Source organism: Pristiophorus japonicus, chromosome 2 (assembly GCF_044704955.1).
Source record: "Pristiophorus japonicus isolate sPriJap1 chromosome 2, sPriJap1.hap1, whole genome shotgun sequence".
Lineage (NCBI taxonomy): Eukaryota > Metazoa > Chordata > Chondrichthyes > Pristiophoridae > Pristiophorus > Pristiophorus japonicus.
The window spans coordinates 153,850,339-153,868,581 of record NC_091978.1 but is presented as its reverse complement, the minus strand read 5'-3'; the positions used below and the strand labels follow the sequence as shown (position 1 = coordinate 153,868,581).

General features: G+C 39.8%; 1 protein-coding gene across 3 annotated transcripts in view; it reads right to left on the bottom strand.

Moving 5' to 3' along the window:
- Nucleotides 1-2,298: 2,298 nt before the first annotated feature.
- The window catches only part of LOC139232555 (cysteine-rich hydrophobic domain-containing protein 2), an 80,124-nt gene continuing 64,179 nt past the window's right edge, over nt 2,299-18,243 (bottom strand). For 2 of the 3 annotated variants that reach the window (XM_070862984.1, XM_070862975.1), the window contains exons 4-7: nt 17,169-17,225; nt 16,931-16,990; nt 13,483-13,552; nt 2,299-5,195 (exon numbers count right to left, since the gene is read on the bottom strand). In XM_070862984.1, coding sequence (XP_070719085.1) covers nt 5,071-5,195; nt 13,483-13,552; nt 16,931-16,990; nt 17,169-17,225 — 312 coding nt within the window. In that variant the 3' untranslated portion in view covers nt 2,299-5,070. The remainder of the gene's footprint in view (nt 5,196-13,482; nt 13,553-16,930; nt 16,991-17,168; nt 17,226-18,243) is intronic. The other variant, XM_070862993.1, reaches the window with a different exon arrangement.

The window sequence follows — 18,243 nt, the reverse complement described above, 5'->3', positions numbered from 1 at the left end:
GACCTATGTCATTTAATATCAATAATTGTAGCATTAGGCATGTGTATACTAAGCAGGATTCCAAACTAAAATCTGTCAACCAGGAAGAGAATGAACAATAATCTCTGAAAGTTAGTAACCAGTGCCACAGGGCTTATAACAATAGAAAATTATATTTGGCTGTATTTCTAGAATAATCCAATATAGAACACTAAATACTACAAGACCTTGGTTAAGCCTCATCTAGAATACTGTGTCCAGTTTTTGTCCCCTCAAATGGTGGATGATTTAGAGACTCGGCAAAAGGTGTATAAGTAGGCCATTAGATTGATACGTCCTCATTCAGACTAACATCCCCAGCATTGAAGCACTGACCACACTTCTTCAGCTCCACTGGGCAGGCCACATAGTTCGCATTCCAGACATGAGACTCCCAAAGCAAGTGCTCAGAGCTCCTTCACAGCAAACGAGCCAAAGGTGGGCAGCGGAAACACTACAAGGACACCCTCAAAGCCTCCCTGATAAAGTGCGACATCCCCACCTAGGAGTCCCTGGCCCAAGACCGCCCTAAGTGGAGGAAGTGCATCCGAGAGGGCGCTGAGCACCTCGAGTCTCAACGCCGAGAGCATGCAGAAATCAAGCGCAGGCAGCGGAAAGAGTGTGCGGCAAACCAGTCCCACCCATTCCTTCCCTCAATGACTATCTGTCTGAGCTGTAACAGAGTCTGTGGCTCTTGTATTGGACTGTTCAGCCACCAAAGAACTCACTTCAGGAGTGGAAGCAAGTCTTCCTTGATTCCGAGGGACTGCCTATGACGATGACCTAGTTTAAAAGCTCTTCGTTAACACAATAGGCTTTAGAGAGCTGTGACTTGTTATTCTAGAAAAATATAGACTTCAGGGAGATTTGTTTGAGAGCTTTCAACTAATGAAGGGACTAAACTGTATCCACATGGATAGACTATTTGAATTAGATAGATTAGGGACATATACATAAGTGACAAACATATATTGGGTTGTCAGGAGATTGGTATTTTTTACAATGACCATGGTGCTTTGGAACAAGTGCTGACTCATGTCTGGAGGGCAGATTTGCTGCTAGAGTTCAAAAGGGAACAGGACAAGTTCTGGGCTATGGCTGACATCACACTGCACAAAATGTAGGACCACCACAGCCACTATGGTCTCATGGAGCTCATTTTGATTGCCTGCAGGTGTCAGAAAGGAATTTCCTAGATCTTTCCCTTAACAGCCTAGGCTTTAAAAAATATATATTACGTGGCTGCTGGTGGGTGCAGCTTTCTTGGATTCCTAGGTCTTTGTTTGATTCTTAAGCCAGTTCAGAGATTGAAAGATGGGCAGATTGGTTACACCACCATGAACAATCTGGCTGATAAACTAGTAGGATACAAGAACGTAAGAAATAGGAGCAGGAGTAGACCACCTGACTCCCTCGAGCCTGCTCCGCCATTTAATAAGATCATGGCTGATCTGATCATGGACTCAGCTCCACTTCCCTGCCCGTTCCCCATAACCCTTTATTTCCTTATCGCTCAAAAATCTGTCTATCTCTGCCTTAAATATATTCAGTGACCCAGCCTCCACAGCTCTCTGGGGCAGAGAATTCCACAGATTTACAACCCTCTGAGGATATGCAACCAAGACTTTTTGCAAGGGGTTAAGCATTAATTTACACACTAACGAATGGACACAAAAATAGAGAGAACCAGGATAATTCAGCTCATCTATTCTATCCTTCCATCAAAACCGGTAAGCTCCATCACAGTATCCTACTCCTTCAAATATGACTTCTATTTCTCTCTCTCCCGCCCCACCCCCCATAAAAAATCAGTTGTGTTCAAGCAAATCCTGTCCACCTAGTTAGAACTTATGAATATTGCGTTTGTTGTTCTAAATGCACAGGTTTATCATATTTTGTTGATTAAGATTCAGTAATAAATGCGCAGTGAATATCCTGTAAAATATTTCCATTAACTGCCATTACCAAGTGAAGACATTTCTTACAATTCTCCTTTAGTGAAGATTTCTTCTGTGCACTATGCATGTGAAATCAAAATTAGTTCTTTATAAACAGGCTTACAATTTCCTAAAACACACCATACAGTGGAAATCTTTCCCATATTCCTAGTTAAGAAAGTTGCATCTTTCATATGCTAATTTTGCATTTAGATCTGAAGACAATGAATATCACTGAAAATTTTAAAATTATGACTTTTCACATTTGTAGATTATATGTTATGTTCTAAAACAAATATGGATTATGTTGTTGTGGAGCAAATAGTTTCAATGCATAAAGGTGTTATGATACAAGGCTGACACTTTAATATTTGTGAATATTTATAAATCTCAAAAATTCCAGTCTTGGGTCAGGTTCCCTGATAAACGATAACAAAATAGTTACACACAAGATTCCAAATTTACAGTACATTAAGATCGTTCAAGATTTGCTGCAGTTATATAATGCCTATACAGTAGAGATGATTAAATAGTTTTAACATATAACTAGAAAGCCATTGTTTCCTAGGCTTTGATGAAATAATCACTCCTAGCACAGTACTGGACTTTGGCCACCTCCAAAGCTAACAGCACCTGGTACTTATACAGAAAACCTGCTATTAGACCAAGTTTGGAACAATATATCTGAACAGTTGTTTGGGACTAGTTTGAGATAAAATGTGAAAGGAAAAACATTTAATAACACTACCTATATGCCTCATTCCATGCATCATCTCTCATTAACATTTCAACCAAGATGATGGATTAATCCAGGCTCCAGATCGCTCTCAACCTGCCAACTGGTATCTGACAGGAAATGTAAAGTGTCTCTAATGATTTCTTTCACCTCCCAGGTAGGCCTGCAAAAAATAAACTGATGAAACTCATTCCAACTACAAAGTCTGACACATATGACAGGCAGTGCTGGATTTTCAATGGAAAAAATTCCACTACTTTGATGAAATCTACATTCATATTTAAGATAAAGTAGCATTAATATTGCAGTGTTAAATATTTCTGACCAGTGTCTTTTATTTCTGAAGTAACGAGTTCTCATTGATCCATTTGTCGAAAACTGCTTTCTCAGTGTACATTGCCCCGAGGAGAGTCTCTTGCAGCCACATAATGTAAGTGAATTTGAAGTAAATGATGAGCACAAATGGATATAAATGCAATAAAAACATAGTAAACACATGACAAACATGCATATGATCTGACTGACACAATTAGCCAGCAATAGGTGACCAACTGCTGACAGACCATACTTCAACAGACATTATTGCTTATAGAATGGCTACACTATCAATTCATTGACTGTGTAGTATTGTTTCTTGGGAGACAATAAATGGGTGACATGTTACACGATAGAGATAAGGAATCAGATACATTGCTAAACTGCTATTAATCAAACAAAATTGTGTCAGCATTGACTTTGGTCTGTCAGATTATTGTAACTTACACAAATGAAAAACAAAAATGTTTCCCTCTCTGCCACTACAGAATAAAATGGCCTTTTGTTATCCAAAATGAACAGAAATGTTAAGCGAATTCCCGCTATCTCCCCCCCAATCCTGTGCCTCGTATCTGGGTATCAGGTTAGTGTACACGCACACTGACAAGGACAGTAATCATCATTACATACAGCAAAACCTCAAGTCAATTATGACACTTTTTTGTAATTCAGAAGTTATAGAATGTGTTTGATAATCACACATCATACACATCTAAACAAACTTCATCATATAAACTGAACTTCATTGCTGGGTATTGGGAACAAATGCAAGAAAAAACTAATTGTGTATAATTTTTCAACAGCAGCAAAGGGTACTAATCAGGATATGGGAATTTAATTTTAAGACAACTCCTAATTTTCCAGATATTGTATTTAACAATAGAAACTGGTCCTTTAAACACCAAGGACCAACCTCTGTGAATAACAGACTTTCTAAAATTCAGGTCAAAACTAATAATTAAAAAAGCTAAAAAAACATTAACTTGCGCCATAATTCATGCTAGTATGCAGTGAAGAACTGAAACGGAAAGCAGCACCTCTTTGAATACACTGACAGGTTCCACTATCTAAGGTGCAGAATAAAAAAATGTGGCCTGACCCAAGAATCTATACAATACACATCAGTCTGCATAATGAACTGTCATTTGTTAACATCTGTACAGGGGGAAAAAAAAACATCTACATGTAAACCTAAATTGTACAGAAAAAAGTAAACAAAGTAACAGAAGTCATAAAAGCCATCATTTATGGCAGCTACCTGAACAAAGTATTCATTTTATGGTTGCAATACTGTTGCATTTTCCATGGTCCTGGCTCCTAATCACCATACAATGCATGCAAAAGCCTTCATTTCATTTTGCTAGAGTATTAATTCAAGGTATTTTATTCCATTTGTTTTGAGCTAAATGTTTAGGATGTAGGCAAATCCAGTTGACATGATTTCTTCAGTTTTCTTCATATGAATGTTGTGATTTCTGAAGCCACAGAAGAATTTGTTCCTGAATTCGTGCACAGTAGGTCTCAAGTTCAGATTTAAAGGGACAGAAGGATAAGAATGGTGCATTAAAATGAAATAAGAGGACAACACAGTACAAAGAAGTTCCTTCTGTTTGCTCTGCAAGTATTGGCTGGAGAATGCAACACACAAAAAAGTTGATTCTTCTAATAAATCCAACTAGTAATTTTAATCCTTTATCTAAAACCTTCTAGGGCGATTCACAGGCATTATTACCAAACTGATTATTTTAGTAACCATAGAACCATTTTATACATAATTTTAATAAGTGTTGTAAAGCTGTTGTGTATGCAGAAGAAATATGTGTCAAGCATCATTAAAAACGAGAGCTAGATGATGATTAGAAGCATTTTTGGAGAGGGTGCTGAGAGACAAATGAAAGGAATGACTAGATAAATGTATCAAGTGGACAAATGAGAGAACAACATTTTGGAATGTAAGAGTTACCAGAAATACAAAAAAATTAACTTGAGCACAAATGTGTGGACAGACCAGTGAAAAATTATGGATATCAACCATAAGAATCTGTCAGACTGACACAAGCTTCACTAGGAGAGTACCAAGCAAGGCACCATTGGAAGGACAACACACTTTGACAAGTCTCTGAAAACAAAAACTGTTGCTAATCTGGTCGAAATATTGGTGTCTTCGGTAAAAACTCTATTAAGATGACCTGAAAAGAAATCAATTAAAACAAAATGATTACAAAAGAAGTACAATCTTCTTAATAGTTTCTTCCTAACATCAATGTTTTAACAAGGGTGAAAGAGGGATAAACTGTTAGCAAATATCCCACAAATACTCAAACCATTTAGTATGTCCTTCTTTGGTCATGAGTCAACTCTGCTCCCAGCACGTGATTAACAATGGCCAACAGATTACAATACCCACACAGAACATAACATATGAAATTGGAGCAGGAGTAGGCCGTTTGGCCCCTCGAGCCTGCTCCGCCATTTAATAAGATCATGGCTGATCTGATCATGGACTCAGCTCCACTTCCCTGCCCGCTCCCCATAACCCTTTATTCGCTTATCGCTCAAAAATCTGTCCATCTCCTCCTTAAATATATTCAATGACGTAGCCTCCACAGCTCTCTGGAACAGATAATTCCATAGATTTACAACCCTCAGCGAAGAAATTCCTCCTCATCTTAGTTTTAAATGGGCAGCCCCTTATTCTGAGACTAGGCCCCCTAGTTTTAGTTTCCTCTATGAGTGAAAATATCCTCTGCATCCACCTTGTCGAGCCCCTTTATTATCTTATATGTTTTGATAAGATCACCTCTCATTCTTCTAAACTCCAATGAGTATAGGCCCAATCTACCTTCATAAGTCAACCTCCTCATCTCCGGAATCAACCTAGGGAATCTTCTCTGAACAGCCTCCAATGCAAGTGTATCCTTCCTTAAATACGGAGACCAAAACTACGCAGTACCCTGGGTGTGGCCTCACCAATATCCTGTACAGTTGTAGCAGGAATTCTCTGCTTTTATACTCCATCCCTCTTGCAATAAAGGCCAACATTCCATTTGCCTTCCTGATTACTTGCTGTACTGCATACTAATGTTTTGTGTTTCATGCACAAGAACCAGAGTGTCCTTGTGCATGTAACACTTTTCAATGTTTCTCCATTTAAATTATAATTTGCTTTTCTATTTTTTCTGCCAAAGTTGATATCCTCACATTTTCCCACATTATATTCCATCTGCCAAATTTTTGCCCACTCAGTAGCCTGTCTGTATCCTTTTGCAGATTTCTCATGTCCTCCTCACAACTTGCTCTCCCACCCATCTTTGTATCATCAGCAAACTTATTTAATTTCAGCCATGATTTATTAAATGGCGGAACAGGCTCGAGAGGCCAAATGGCCTACTCCTGCTCCTATTTTTTATGTTATGTTCTGTGTGGGTATTGTAATCTGTTGGCCATTGTTAATCACATGCTGCGAGCAGAGTTGACTCATGACCTCCAAGTTAAAGGAAGGACATACTAAATGGTTTGAATATTTGTGGGATGTTTGCTGACTGTTATTCCTATTTAAAAAAGGAGGCAGACATAAAGCAGGGAACTATAGACCAGTTAGCCTAACATCTGTGGTTGGGAAAATATTGGAGTCCATTATTAAAGAAGCAGTAGCAGGACATTTGGAAAAGCATAATTCGGTCAGGCAGAGTCAGCATGGATTTATGAAGGGGAAGTCATGTTTGACAAATTTGCTGGAATTCTTCGAGAATGTATTGAACAGGGTGGATAAAGGGGAACCAGTGAACGTGGTGTACTTGGACTTCCAGAAGGCATTTGACAAGGCGCCATATAAAAGGTTACTGCACAAGATAAAAGTTCACGGGGTTGGGGGCAATATACAGGCAACTCTCGATTATCCGGGTCCCTCGGGGATTGGGCTATGTGGATAAACGATTTCTCCGTTAGAGCAATTGACATTCTAAAGTTAAAACCCGATGCCTTCCCGGTCCGAAAGGGCTCCGAACGCACTGGTCCAATGCCTTCCCAGGCTGAAATTTAAATCCCGTTACAATGGTTTCCCGTTGGATATGTGTGCGGATAATCAAGAGTTGCCTGTATTAGCATGGATAGAGGATTGGCTAACTAACAGAACAGAGAATCTGGATAAATGGTTCATTCTCTGGTTGGCAACCAGTAACTAGTGGGGTGCCGCAGGAATCAGTGCTGGGACGCCAACTATTTACAATCTATAATAACGACTTGGAAGAAGGACAGAGTGTAACGTAGCCAAGTTTGCTGATGATACAAAGATGGGAGGAAAAGCAATGTGTGAGGACACAAAAAACCTGTAATAGGACATAGACAGGCTAAGTGAGCGGGCAAAAATTTGGCAGATGTTGGAGTATAATGTCAGAAAGTGTAAGGTCATGCACTTTGGCAGAAAAAAATCAAAGAGCAACTTATTATTTAAATGGAGAAAGAATGCAAAGTGCCGCAGTACAGTGGGACCTGGGGGTACTTGTGCATGAAACACAAAAGGATAGTATGCAGGTACAGCAAGTGAGCAGGAAGGCCAATGGTATCTTGGCCTTTATTTCAAAGGAGATGGAGTATAAAAGCAGGGAAGTCTTGCTACAGCTATATAAGGTATTGGTGAGGCCACACCTGGTATACTGCGTGCAGTTTTGGTTTCCATATTTACAAAAGGATATACTTGCTTTGGAGGCAGTTCAGAGAAGGTTCACTAGGTTGATTCCGGGGATAAGGGGGTTGACTTATGAGGAAAGGTTAAGTAGGATGGGCCTCTACTCATTGGAATTCAGAAGAATGAGAGGTGATCTTATCGAAACATATAAGATTATGACGGGGCTTGACAAGGTGGATGCAGAGAGGATGTTTCCACTGATGGGGGAGACTAGAACTAGAGGGCATGATCTTAGAATAAGGGGCCGCCCATTTAAAACAGAAATGAGGAGAAATTTCTTCTCAGAGGGTTGTAAATCTGTGGAATTCGCTGCCTCGGAGAGCTGTGGAAGCTGGAACATTGAATAAATTTAAGACATAAATAGACAGTTTCTTAAACGATAAGGGAATAAAGAGTTATGGGGAGCGGGTGGGGAAGTGGAGCTGAGTCCATGATCAGATCAGCCAAGATCTTATTGAATGGTGGAGCAGGCTCGAGGGGCCGTATGGCCTGCTCCTGTTCCTATTTTTTATGTTCTTAAACTTACTGATATTACACTCGGTCCTTTCATCCAAGTCATTAATATAGATTGTAAATAGTTGAGGCCGCAGCACCGATCTCTGCGGCACCCCACGAGTTACTGTTTGCCAACTGGAAAATTACCCATTTATCGTGACTCTCTTGTTTTCTGTTAGTTAGCCAATCCTTGGTCCATGCTAATATATTACCCCCAACCCCCATGAACTTTTATCTTGTGCAGCAACCTTTTATGTAGCACCGTATCGAATGCCTTCTGGAAATCCAAATACACCACAACCACTGGTTCCCCCTTATCCACCCTGCTCATTACATCCTCAAAGAACTCCAGCAAATTTGTCAAACATGATTTCCCTTTCCTAAAACCATGTTGACTGTGCTTGATTGAATCATGCATTTCCAAATGTCCTGCTACTGCTCCCTTAATAATGAACTCCAGCATTTTCCCAACAACAGATGTTAGGCTAACTGGTCTATAGTTTCCTGCTTTCTGTCTGCCTCCTTTTTTAAATAGAGGCATTACATTAGCGGCTTTCCAATCCGCTGGGACCTCCCCAGAATCCAGTGAATTTTGGTAGATTACAACCAATGCATCCACTATCTCTGCAGCGACTTCTTTTAAGATCCTAGGATGCAAGCCATCGGGTCCAAGGGACTTGTCCGCCTTTAGTCCCATTATTTTACCAAGTACTACTTCTTTAGTTATAGTGACCGCATTACATTCTTCACTCCATTTAGCCCCTTGATTATCCACTATTGGGATGTTTTTAGTGTCTTCTACCATGAAGACCAATACAAAATATTTGTTTGAAGTACCTATTCCCCATTATTAATTCCCCAGTCGCATCCTCCAGGGGACCAATATTTACTTTAGCCTTTCTTTTCCTTTTTATGTACCTGTAGAAACTCTTACTATCTGTTTTTATGTTTCGTGCTAGTTTGCTTTCATAATCTATCTTCCCTCTTATTTTTTTCGTCATTCTTTGCTGGCTTTTAAAAGTTTCCCAATCCTCTGGCAGGACTAGTCTTGGCCACTTTATGCCTTTGTTTTCAATTTGATACCATCCCTTACTTCCTTAGTTAGCCATGGATGGTTATTCCTTCTCTTAAGTCTTTCCTTCTCATCGGAATATATTTTTGTTGAGTTATGAAATTGAAATATCTCCTTAAATGTCTGCCACTCCCACACTTTAATCTATTCCCACAGTCCACTTTAGCCAACTCTGCCTTCATACCTTTGTAGTCTCCTTTATGTAAGCTTAAAATACAAGTTTGAGAAGCAACTTTCTCACCCTCCAACTGAATTTGAAATTCAACCATGCTATAGTCACTCATTCCTAGATGATCCTTCACTAGGAGATTGTTTATTAATCCTGTCTCCTGTCACACAGTATCACTAGTGCTGCACAAACATCTGCTTAACATAAATAGGAAGTCGCTGTGTGTTGTAACACAATTCTCGTTTATTTTGATTCGATTCCTTTCCAATAAAACAGAGCAATGATAATTTCCAACATTTTTCTGGAAAAATCTGAAAAGATTTAGCATCACGAACCTGAAATCTTTTGAAATTTTCATTATTTATAGCGGTGTCTAATATTAATTAAATACAGAAGTTGAAACAGATTCTGAAATGTGAAGTGAAAAAGGGTTAAGGCCCTTATGGTATGCACTGTAGAATGTTGAGGGAAGTTTGAAGGGAAATAGTTGAGGCTCTTAACATAATTTTTTAAATCCACTTTAAATATTCAAATTATACTAGGGTGCCTCTTTAAATATGCAAATGATGCCAGGGGACTGGAGGGTTACCATATTTAAAAAGGGTTAAACTAAATATAAACCAATCAGTTGAACATTGGTAGTGGCTAAGTGTCTAGAGACCATAGTATGGGACAAAGTTAATACTCACCTAGAAAGACATCAAATATAATTAAGGAAAGCTAGCATGGATTTGTAAAAAGGCAAGTCGTGTCTAACAAATGTAATAGTTATTTGAGAAAATAACAAGACTGTATTGATAAAGAAAATGCAGAAGATTTCATATATTGATTTTCATAAGATGGTTTGTTGATAAAATTGAAGATATGAAAATAGACTATGAAAGTAAACGAGCACAAAATATAAAAACAGATAGCAAAAGTTTCTATTGGTATATAAAAAGGAAAAGAGTGGCTAAAGTAAATGTTGGTCCTTTAGAGGATGAGACCGGGGCAATTAATAATGGGGAACATGGAGATGGTAGAAACTCTGAACAAATATTTTGTATCAGTCTTTACAGTAGAGGACACTAACAATATCCCAACAGTGGATAGTCAAGGGGCAATAGTGGGGGAGGAACTTAGCACAATCACAATCACTAAGGAGGTGGTACTCAGTAAGATAATGGGATTAAAGGCAGATAAATCCCTTGGACCTGATGGCTTGCATCCTAGAGTTTTAAGAGAAGTAGTGGCAGGGATAGAGCATGCACTGGTTGGAATTTACAAAAATTCCCTGGATTCTGGGGAGGTCCCAGCAGATTGAAAAATTGCAAATGTAACACCCCTATTTAAAAAAGGAGGCAGACAGAAAGCAGGAAAATATAGACCAGTTAGCCTAACATCAGTGGTTGGGAAAATGTTGGCGTCCTTTATTAAAGAAGCAGTAGCAGGACATTTGGAAAAGCATAATTTGGTCAGGCAGAGTCAGCATGGATTTATGAAGGGGGAAGTCATGTTTGACAAATTTGCTGAAATTCTTTGAGGATGTAATGAACAGGGTGGATCAAGGGGAACCAGTGGATGTGGTGTATTTGTACTTCCAGAAGGCATTTGACAAGGTGCCACATAAAAGGTAACTACACAAGATAAAAGTTCATGGGGTTGGGGGTAATATATAGAGGATTGGCTAATGAACAGAAAACAGAGAGTCGGGATAAATGGCTCATTCTTGGATTGGCAATCAGTAACTAGTGGGGCGCCGCAGGGATCAGTGCTGGGACTCCAACTATTTACAATCTATATTAACGGCTTGGAAAAAGGGACTGAGTGTAATGTGGCCAAGTTTGCTGACGATACAAAGATGGGAGGAAAAGCAATGTGTGAGGAGGACACACAAAATCTGCAAAATACACAGACAGGCTAAGTGAGTGGGCAAAAATTTAGCAGATTGAGTATAATGTTGGAAAGTGTGAGGTCATGCACTTTGGCAGAAAAAGAAATCAAAGAGCAAGTTATTATTTAAATGGATAAAGATTGCAAAGTGCTGCAGTACAGCGTGACCTGGAGGTACTTGTGCATGAAACACAAAAGGTCCAGTATGCAGGTACAGCAAGTGATCAGGAAGGCTAATGGAATCTTGGCCTTTATTGCAAAGGGGATGGAGTATAAAAGCAGGGAAGTCTTGCTACAGTTATACAGGGTATTGGTGAGGCCACACCTGCGTGCAGTTATCCATATTTACGAAAGGATATACCTGCTTTGGAGGCAGTTCAGAGAAGGTTCACGAGGTTGATTCTGGAGATGAGGGGGTTGACTTATGAGGAAAGATTGAGTAGGTTGGGCCTCTACTCATTGGAATTCAGAAAGACTGAGAGGTGATCTTATGGCGGGCAGTGACTGGTGGGGTGCCGCGGGGTTCGGTGTTGGGACCCCAGCTGTTTACAGTGTACGTTGGTGATTTGGACGAAGGAATCGAGTTTGGTGTCTCCGGGTTTGCGGATGACGCTAGGCTGGGTGGCGGGGCGAGCCGCGGGGAGGATGCCGAGAGACTGCGGGGAGACTTGGACGGGTTGGGTGAGTGGGCGAATGCATGGCAGATGCAGAATAGTGTGGATAAGTGTGAGGTTATCCACTTTGGTGGCAGAGACAGGAAGGCAGATTGTTATCTGAATGGTGACAGATTAGTGAATGGGGATGTGCAGCGAGATCTGGGTGTCATGGTGCGTCAGCCATTGAAGGTAGGCATGCAGATACAGCAGGCAGCAAAGAAAGTAAATAGCAGGCTGGCCTTCATGGCGAGGGGATTTGAGTGTGGGAGCAGGGAGGTCTTGCTGCAGTTGTGTGGGGCCTTGGTGGGGCCGCGCCTTGGGTATTGTGTGCAGTTTTGGTCACCTAGTCAGGGGAAGGGCGTGCTTGCTGTTGAGGGGGTGCGGCGAGGGTTCACCAGACTGATTCCAGGATGGCAGGGCTGACATATGGGGAGATCTGGATTGGCTGGGCTTATGCTCGCTGGGATTTGGGGGAGTGAGGGGGGATCTCATGAAAACGTATAGAATTCTGACGGGATGGACAGGTTGGATGCAGGAAGAATGTTCCTGATGTTGGGGCAGTCCAGAACCAGGGGACACAGTCTAAGGATAAGGGGTAAGCCATATGGGATCGAAATGGGGGGAGACTTTTTCACCCGGGGAGTTGTGAACCTGTGGAGTTCTCTGCCACAGAAAATTGTCCGTTGGACACATTCAAAAGGGAGTTAGATGTGGCCCTTGTGGCTAAAGGGATCGGGGGGTATGGAGAGAATTCTTTTGCAGCGATTTGCTAGTTGAGTGTCTTGTGAATGTTATGTGATTTTTTACTTTTTGCAATTTATTTTTTTTACATGATTTCTCCCCCTTCCTAGGCCCAACTCGCAGCAGTATCGGCCTCTGAGTAAAGTTGGCAAGGATCGTGGTTTGTGCCACGAATCCGCGTGTAACGCCTATTTTTACCGCTATGCAAATTGAAGCTTGAATTTACTGCCTCATAGCCATAACGATATCTTGGGCGAAAAAATACAATTATGATCAAGAACTGAATTTCTAGCTCCTAGTGTTAGGCAATACACAGAAATGCTTTAAATTTAGATGTAAAACCCTGAAGTGTAGAAAATGTACAGGAACATTTTGAAGTTCATATAAATAGATCATGGAGAAAAAAAATCAGCTATTATTTTCTTCTCAAATTAACCTCATCCACCAAAGTTTTTTTTATGCTTTGTATATACTTTATGAGGAACATACATTTATTTAATGTTCTGGCTTGTGCATACCTTCACTAAGTTGCTTCAAGTTCATTTGCTTCGAGCAAAGTTAACATTTAAACCTGAAAGTAACTGCTGACAATTTCTAAACTACTTAGTCAATTTCTTTCAAACGATCCCCATTTTCTAACAACAATTTTAAATTAATATATGACATTGATGCTAGCTTATCTTTCTCTATACCAATCTTCCAAATTTAGAAACAGCTTAGAACTTTGAATATGTAATGTTACTAGTTATCCTTTAGCTCCAACTATCAGCAAAACAGTTCATACCAGCAAAGAATAAATCGTAATTCAAACTGTTTTCTTGTTTGTTTGGAGACTGGGGACGTGACGTTGCTATCTATGAAGAGAAAAACCTTTAACAACTCACTCAGGTCCTCCCTCCTTTGCATTACAAAAAGCTCTTCACGTGCCTTTCACATTCTCATAAATCAACATTTTGATATAGTTGCTGATGTTACAAATAATCTATAGCAACCAATTCAACGAATGGGTGCTGTTCCACACAAAAAAGCATTTTGAAAGGCCTTTGTTATCTTGTAGACTTTGGCTTCAAATAGGGTTTTCAATAAGGTTAACAGCAAGAAAGGTGATGAGAAAAGCGGATAGTTAAATAAGACATTAAATAGATGTTAACTAAGATTTGTGAAATGATGAGGAAAAAAGTTTGAAATGTTTTATTTTCTAACTGCAAAGTAAAAAGTAAAACTGCTACTAGACTCTTACAGCTTTCACAATCCTAAAAGTTTCCATGGAACATAGAGGAGGCATTATGAGTGACATTAGGAAAATCCTCCAAAATCATTTTGTAATCTTTTTTAAAAAGTCAGATTAAAAATAAAACTAAATAGTTCGTTAAGAGTTAGGATACAACAAAACAGTGTGTGTGTCAAACTCCTTCCTTGAGGAAAATATAGGAACAGAAGTCTGACCTTGCAACTACATGCAACAGGCACACTGCAATTTATATATAAACTCAGATCACTGTTTCTACTTTCATTATTTAAAAAAAAATGTTAAACAACACAGCATTTGGACAATATCCTTTAAGTATTGGTCACCTGTGTGCAGTAGTCAATGTTAGTAACATAGAAAATAGGTGCAGGAGTAGGCCATTCAGCCCTTCTAGCCTGCACCGCCATTCAATGAGTTCATGGCTGAACATGCAACCTCAGTACCCCCTTCCCGTTTTCTCGCCATACCCCTTGATCCCCCTAGTAGTAAGGACTTCATCTAACTCCCTTTTGAATATATTTAGTGAATTGGCCTCAACAACTTTCTGTGGTAGAGAATTCCACAGGTTCACCACTCTCTGGGGGAAGAAGTTTCTCCTCATCTCGGTCCTAAATGGCTTACCCCTTACCCTTAAACTGTGACCCCTGGTTCTGGACTTCCCCAACATTGGGAACATTCTTCCTGCATCTAACCTGTCTAAACCCGTCAGAATTTTAAACGTTTCTATGAGGTCCCCTCTCATTCTTCTGAACTCCAGTGAATACAAGCCCAGTTGATCCAGTCTTTCTTGATAGGTCAGTCCCACCATCCCGGGAATCAGTCTGGTGAACCTTCGCTGCACTCCCTCAATAGCAAGAATGTCCTTCCTCAAGTTAGGAGACCAAAACTGGACACAATACTCCAGGTGTGGCCTCACCAAGGCCCTGTACAACTGTAGCAACACCTCCCTGCCCCTGTACTCAAATCCCCTCGCTATGAAGGGCAACATGCCATTTGCTTTCTTAACCGCCAGCTGTACCTGCATGCCAACCCTCAATGACTGATGTACCATGACACCCAGGTCTCGTTGCACCTCCCCTTTTCCTAATCTGTCACCATTCAGATAATAGTCTGTCTCTCTGTTTTTACCACCAAAGTGGATAACCTCACATTTATCCACATTATACTTCATCTGCCATGCATTTTCCCACTCACCTAACCTATCCAAGTCACTCTGCAGCCTCATAGCATCTTCCTCGCAGCTCACACTGCCACCCAACTTAATGTCATCCGCAAATTTGGAGATACTACATTTAATCCCCTCGTCTAAATCATTAATGTACAGTGTAAACAGCTGGGGCCCCAGCACAGAACCTTGCGGTACCCCACTAGTCACTGCCTGCCATTCTGAAAAGTACCCATTTACTCCTATTCTTTGCTTCCTGTCTGACAACCAGTTCTCAATCCACATCAGCACACTATCCCCAATCCCATGTACTTTAACTTTGCACATTAATCTCTTATGTGGGACCTTGTCGAAAGCCTTCTGAAAGTCCAAATATACCACATCAACTGGTTCTCCCTTGTCCACTCTACTGGAAACATCCTCAAAAAATTCCAGAAGATTTGTCAAGCATGATTTCCCTTTCACAAATCCATGCTGACTTGGACCTATCATGTCACCTCTTTCCAAATGCGCTGCTATGACATCCTTAATAATTGATTCCATCATTTTACCCACTACTGAGGTCAGGCTGACCGGTCTATAATTACCTGTTTTCTCTCCCTCCTTTTTTAAAAAGTGGGGTTACATTGGCTACCCTCCACTCGATAGGAACTGATCCAGAGTCAATGGAATGTTGGAAAATGACTGTCAATGCATCCGCTATTTCCAAGGCCACCTCCTTAAGTACTCTGGGATGCAGTCCATCAGGCCCTGGGGATTTATCGGCCTTCAATCCCATCAATTTCCCCAACACAATTTCCCGACTAATAAAGATTTCCCTCAGTTCCTCCTCCTTACTAGACCCTCTGACCCCTTTTATATCCGGAAGGTTGTTTGTGTCCTCCTTAGTGAATAAGTTATCCTTAATCTGTTCTCCAGTCCCATCATCCCCCCCTCCCCCACCCCCAAAGTGGGGTATTGCGAGAAAGTCGCGTGCCTTACCTGATTGTAAATAATATAATGGGACTTGGTGGGTGGAGCAACTATAGGAATCAAATTTTTATTTTACTAATCTGTCATAATGTGATGTGCCACCCTGTTCTTTGACTAGCCGATGCCAATTTAACATAATGCTCGCAGAGCTTACTAATTTGGAATAAGTTTCATAAACACAATTTCAGAAAAAGTTAAATTTCTGGCAGACGCAGTACTAGATTAAGTTATCCAAGCAATTTTCCTTTAGAGTTTTCAAAGTAAACAAGCAAACTGTATGCATGCAATTTTGCTTTGGTCACAAATTTGACTCTTGCTTTATAAGATGTGATACCTACTCAATAAATAGTTGTTTTGTCTAATCACTGACCACAACAATGATTTTACTTAGTTCTCATGGGACCCGTCACTTCACCATTAGATTATTGTTCAGATTGCAGGTAACTTCATTTTCTGTGCTCGCTCATTTGTGTGTTTGGAAGAGATTATCATTTTACTTTGCATAGTTAAACTGAAACAAGTTTAAACGGTTTTTGTGATCAACTCATATATATTCTTCTCTTCGGACGCACACAACAACCCCCTTAATACATCTCAGTTAATTCATTCTGGCAATTAATTTATTATTTTCAGAACACAGTGCAAGCCTTGTTTTCAGGCCATTCATAACTTTATAAATCTGCCTTGCACGTGAATATGTGCATCTGTGGACCGTAATAAATTTTTCCACTCAAGCGACTAAGTAGGCTGACACCTTTCTGATTAATAACTGCTAAAAGAATAAGATCAGAAGCAAAATAAATGATCATTTAATAGAGAAAGTAACAAAACAGCCCTTTAACTTACATATTCCATCATGTTATTGGTTTCACATTTCCTTTTGCTCAGTCTCCAGTGCAAGCACAGCTGGAAAAGAAATGGAGAAAGGGAAGAAAAATGACTTCCATTTTATTCCTGCATCCAGACAAACCCATTTATCCATCTTTCATATTTTTCTACCAACAAAAGCATCTGTTTCCATACTGTGCAATTCAGACCCCAATGGTCTGAACCCCATGCTAAAGTTGCTCCCTGCGGCACTCACCTTGTGGTATAACCTATTGTTTTCCCATTCTAATAACTTCTCGATCGATCTTCGTGTCTGGAAGACAAATGAGGTAGAATTTTACTCTTGACTGGCTTCTGAAAAACTTTGCAGTGCAGCTGCTTGTGTGAATGGAAGAGGCAGAGAGGTGTGGGGACAGTGACTGAATACAGGGTGGTCCTATACCACAGGCTCTGTGTACTGTCAAAGCACCTTTAGTGTTTAAACAGTAACTAAAAATGGTTCTCATTTCTCCCCCACCCTCCAACAACTTTTTAAAGGGCTTTTAGTTATGACAAAGGAGAAAGGTATTGCTATTATAAAATAACTAATTTCAATATCACATTGGTTACTAAATGCTATCCAAAAATCATGCCTGCATCAAACAATATTAAATGCAGATTATGTGTACAAGCAAATGCTATGATTAATGTATTTATACAAGAAACATGCTGCCAAAATCTACATAGCCAGAATATTTAAGAGGGTTTGCATATGCATACATTTTATTTGTTATAGTCATTCTCAAATCGTGTACCAAATCAAAAGCTCTGCACAACATGAAATATAATTTTATAATTTAAAAAAAAATCACAATGTACTGTGAAAGTATATCAAACTTGTCCAAAAGAATGAGGTTTAAGAAAAAAAACAAGGATTCCTTTATTACAATTATTATCCATTAATGCTCAAGTTAATTCCAGCTACACATAAATCGTGAAGAATTATCAGTAATTAGATGCAATAAAATCCAAAAAGAGTTGAGAACTACATCCCTTCTTGAAGTTTAACAGAATATTATTACACAATTTATGTACCAGTGTGCTAAAATTCTGTTTGCCCCAATACAGTGAAGTAAAACCATCAGGTAGTGAAATTTGCTTTACTATTTGTAAATAGTTTCATTTCTCAAAGCACACCCCTTTATTTCATGTTCCTCCATCTGGTTTAATCGTGCAGAGTGAAGAGAATGGTTTAGTTTGCAACTTCTTCAGGGTTGCCCATGACTATTAGAACTAATGTTGGAAGCTAGTTCATGTTTTGTCTGAATCAAAGATAGAACACGTAACACTGG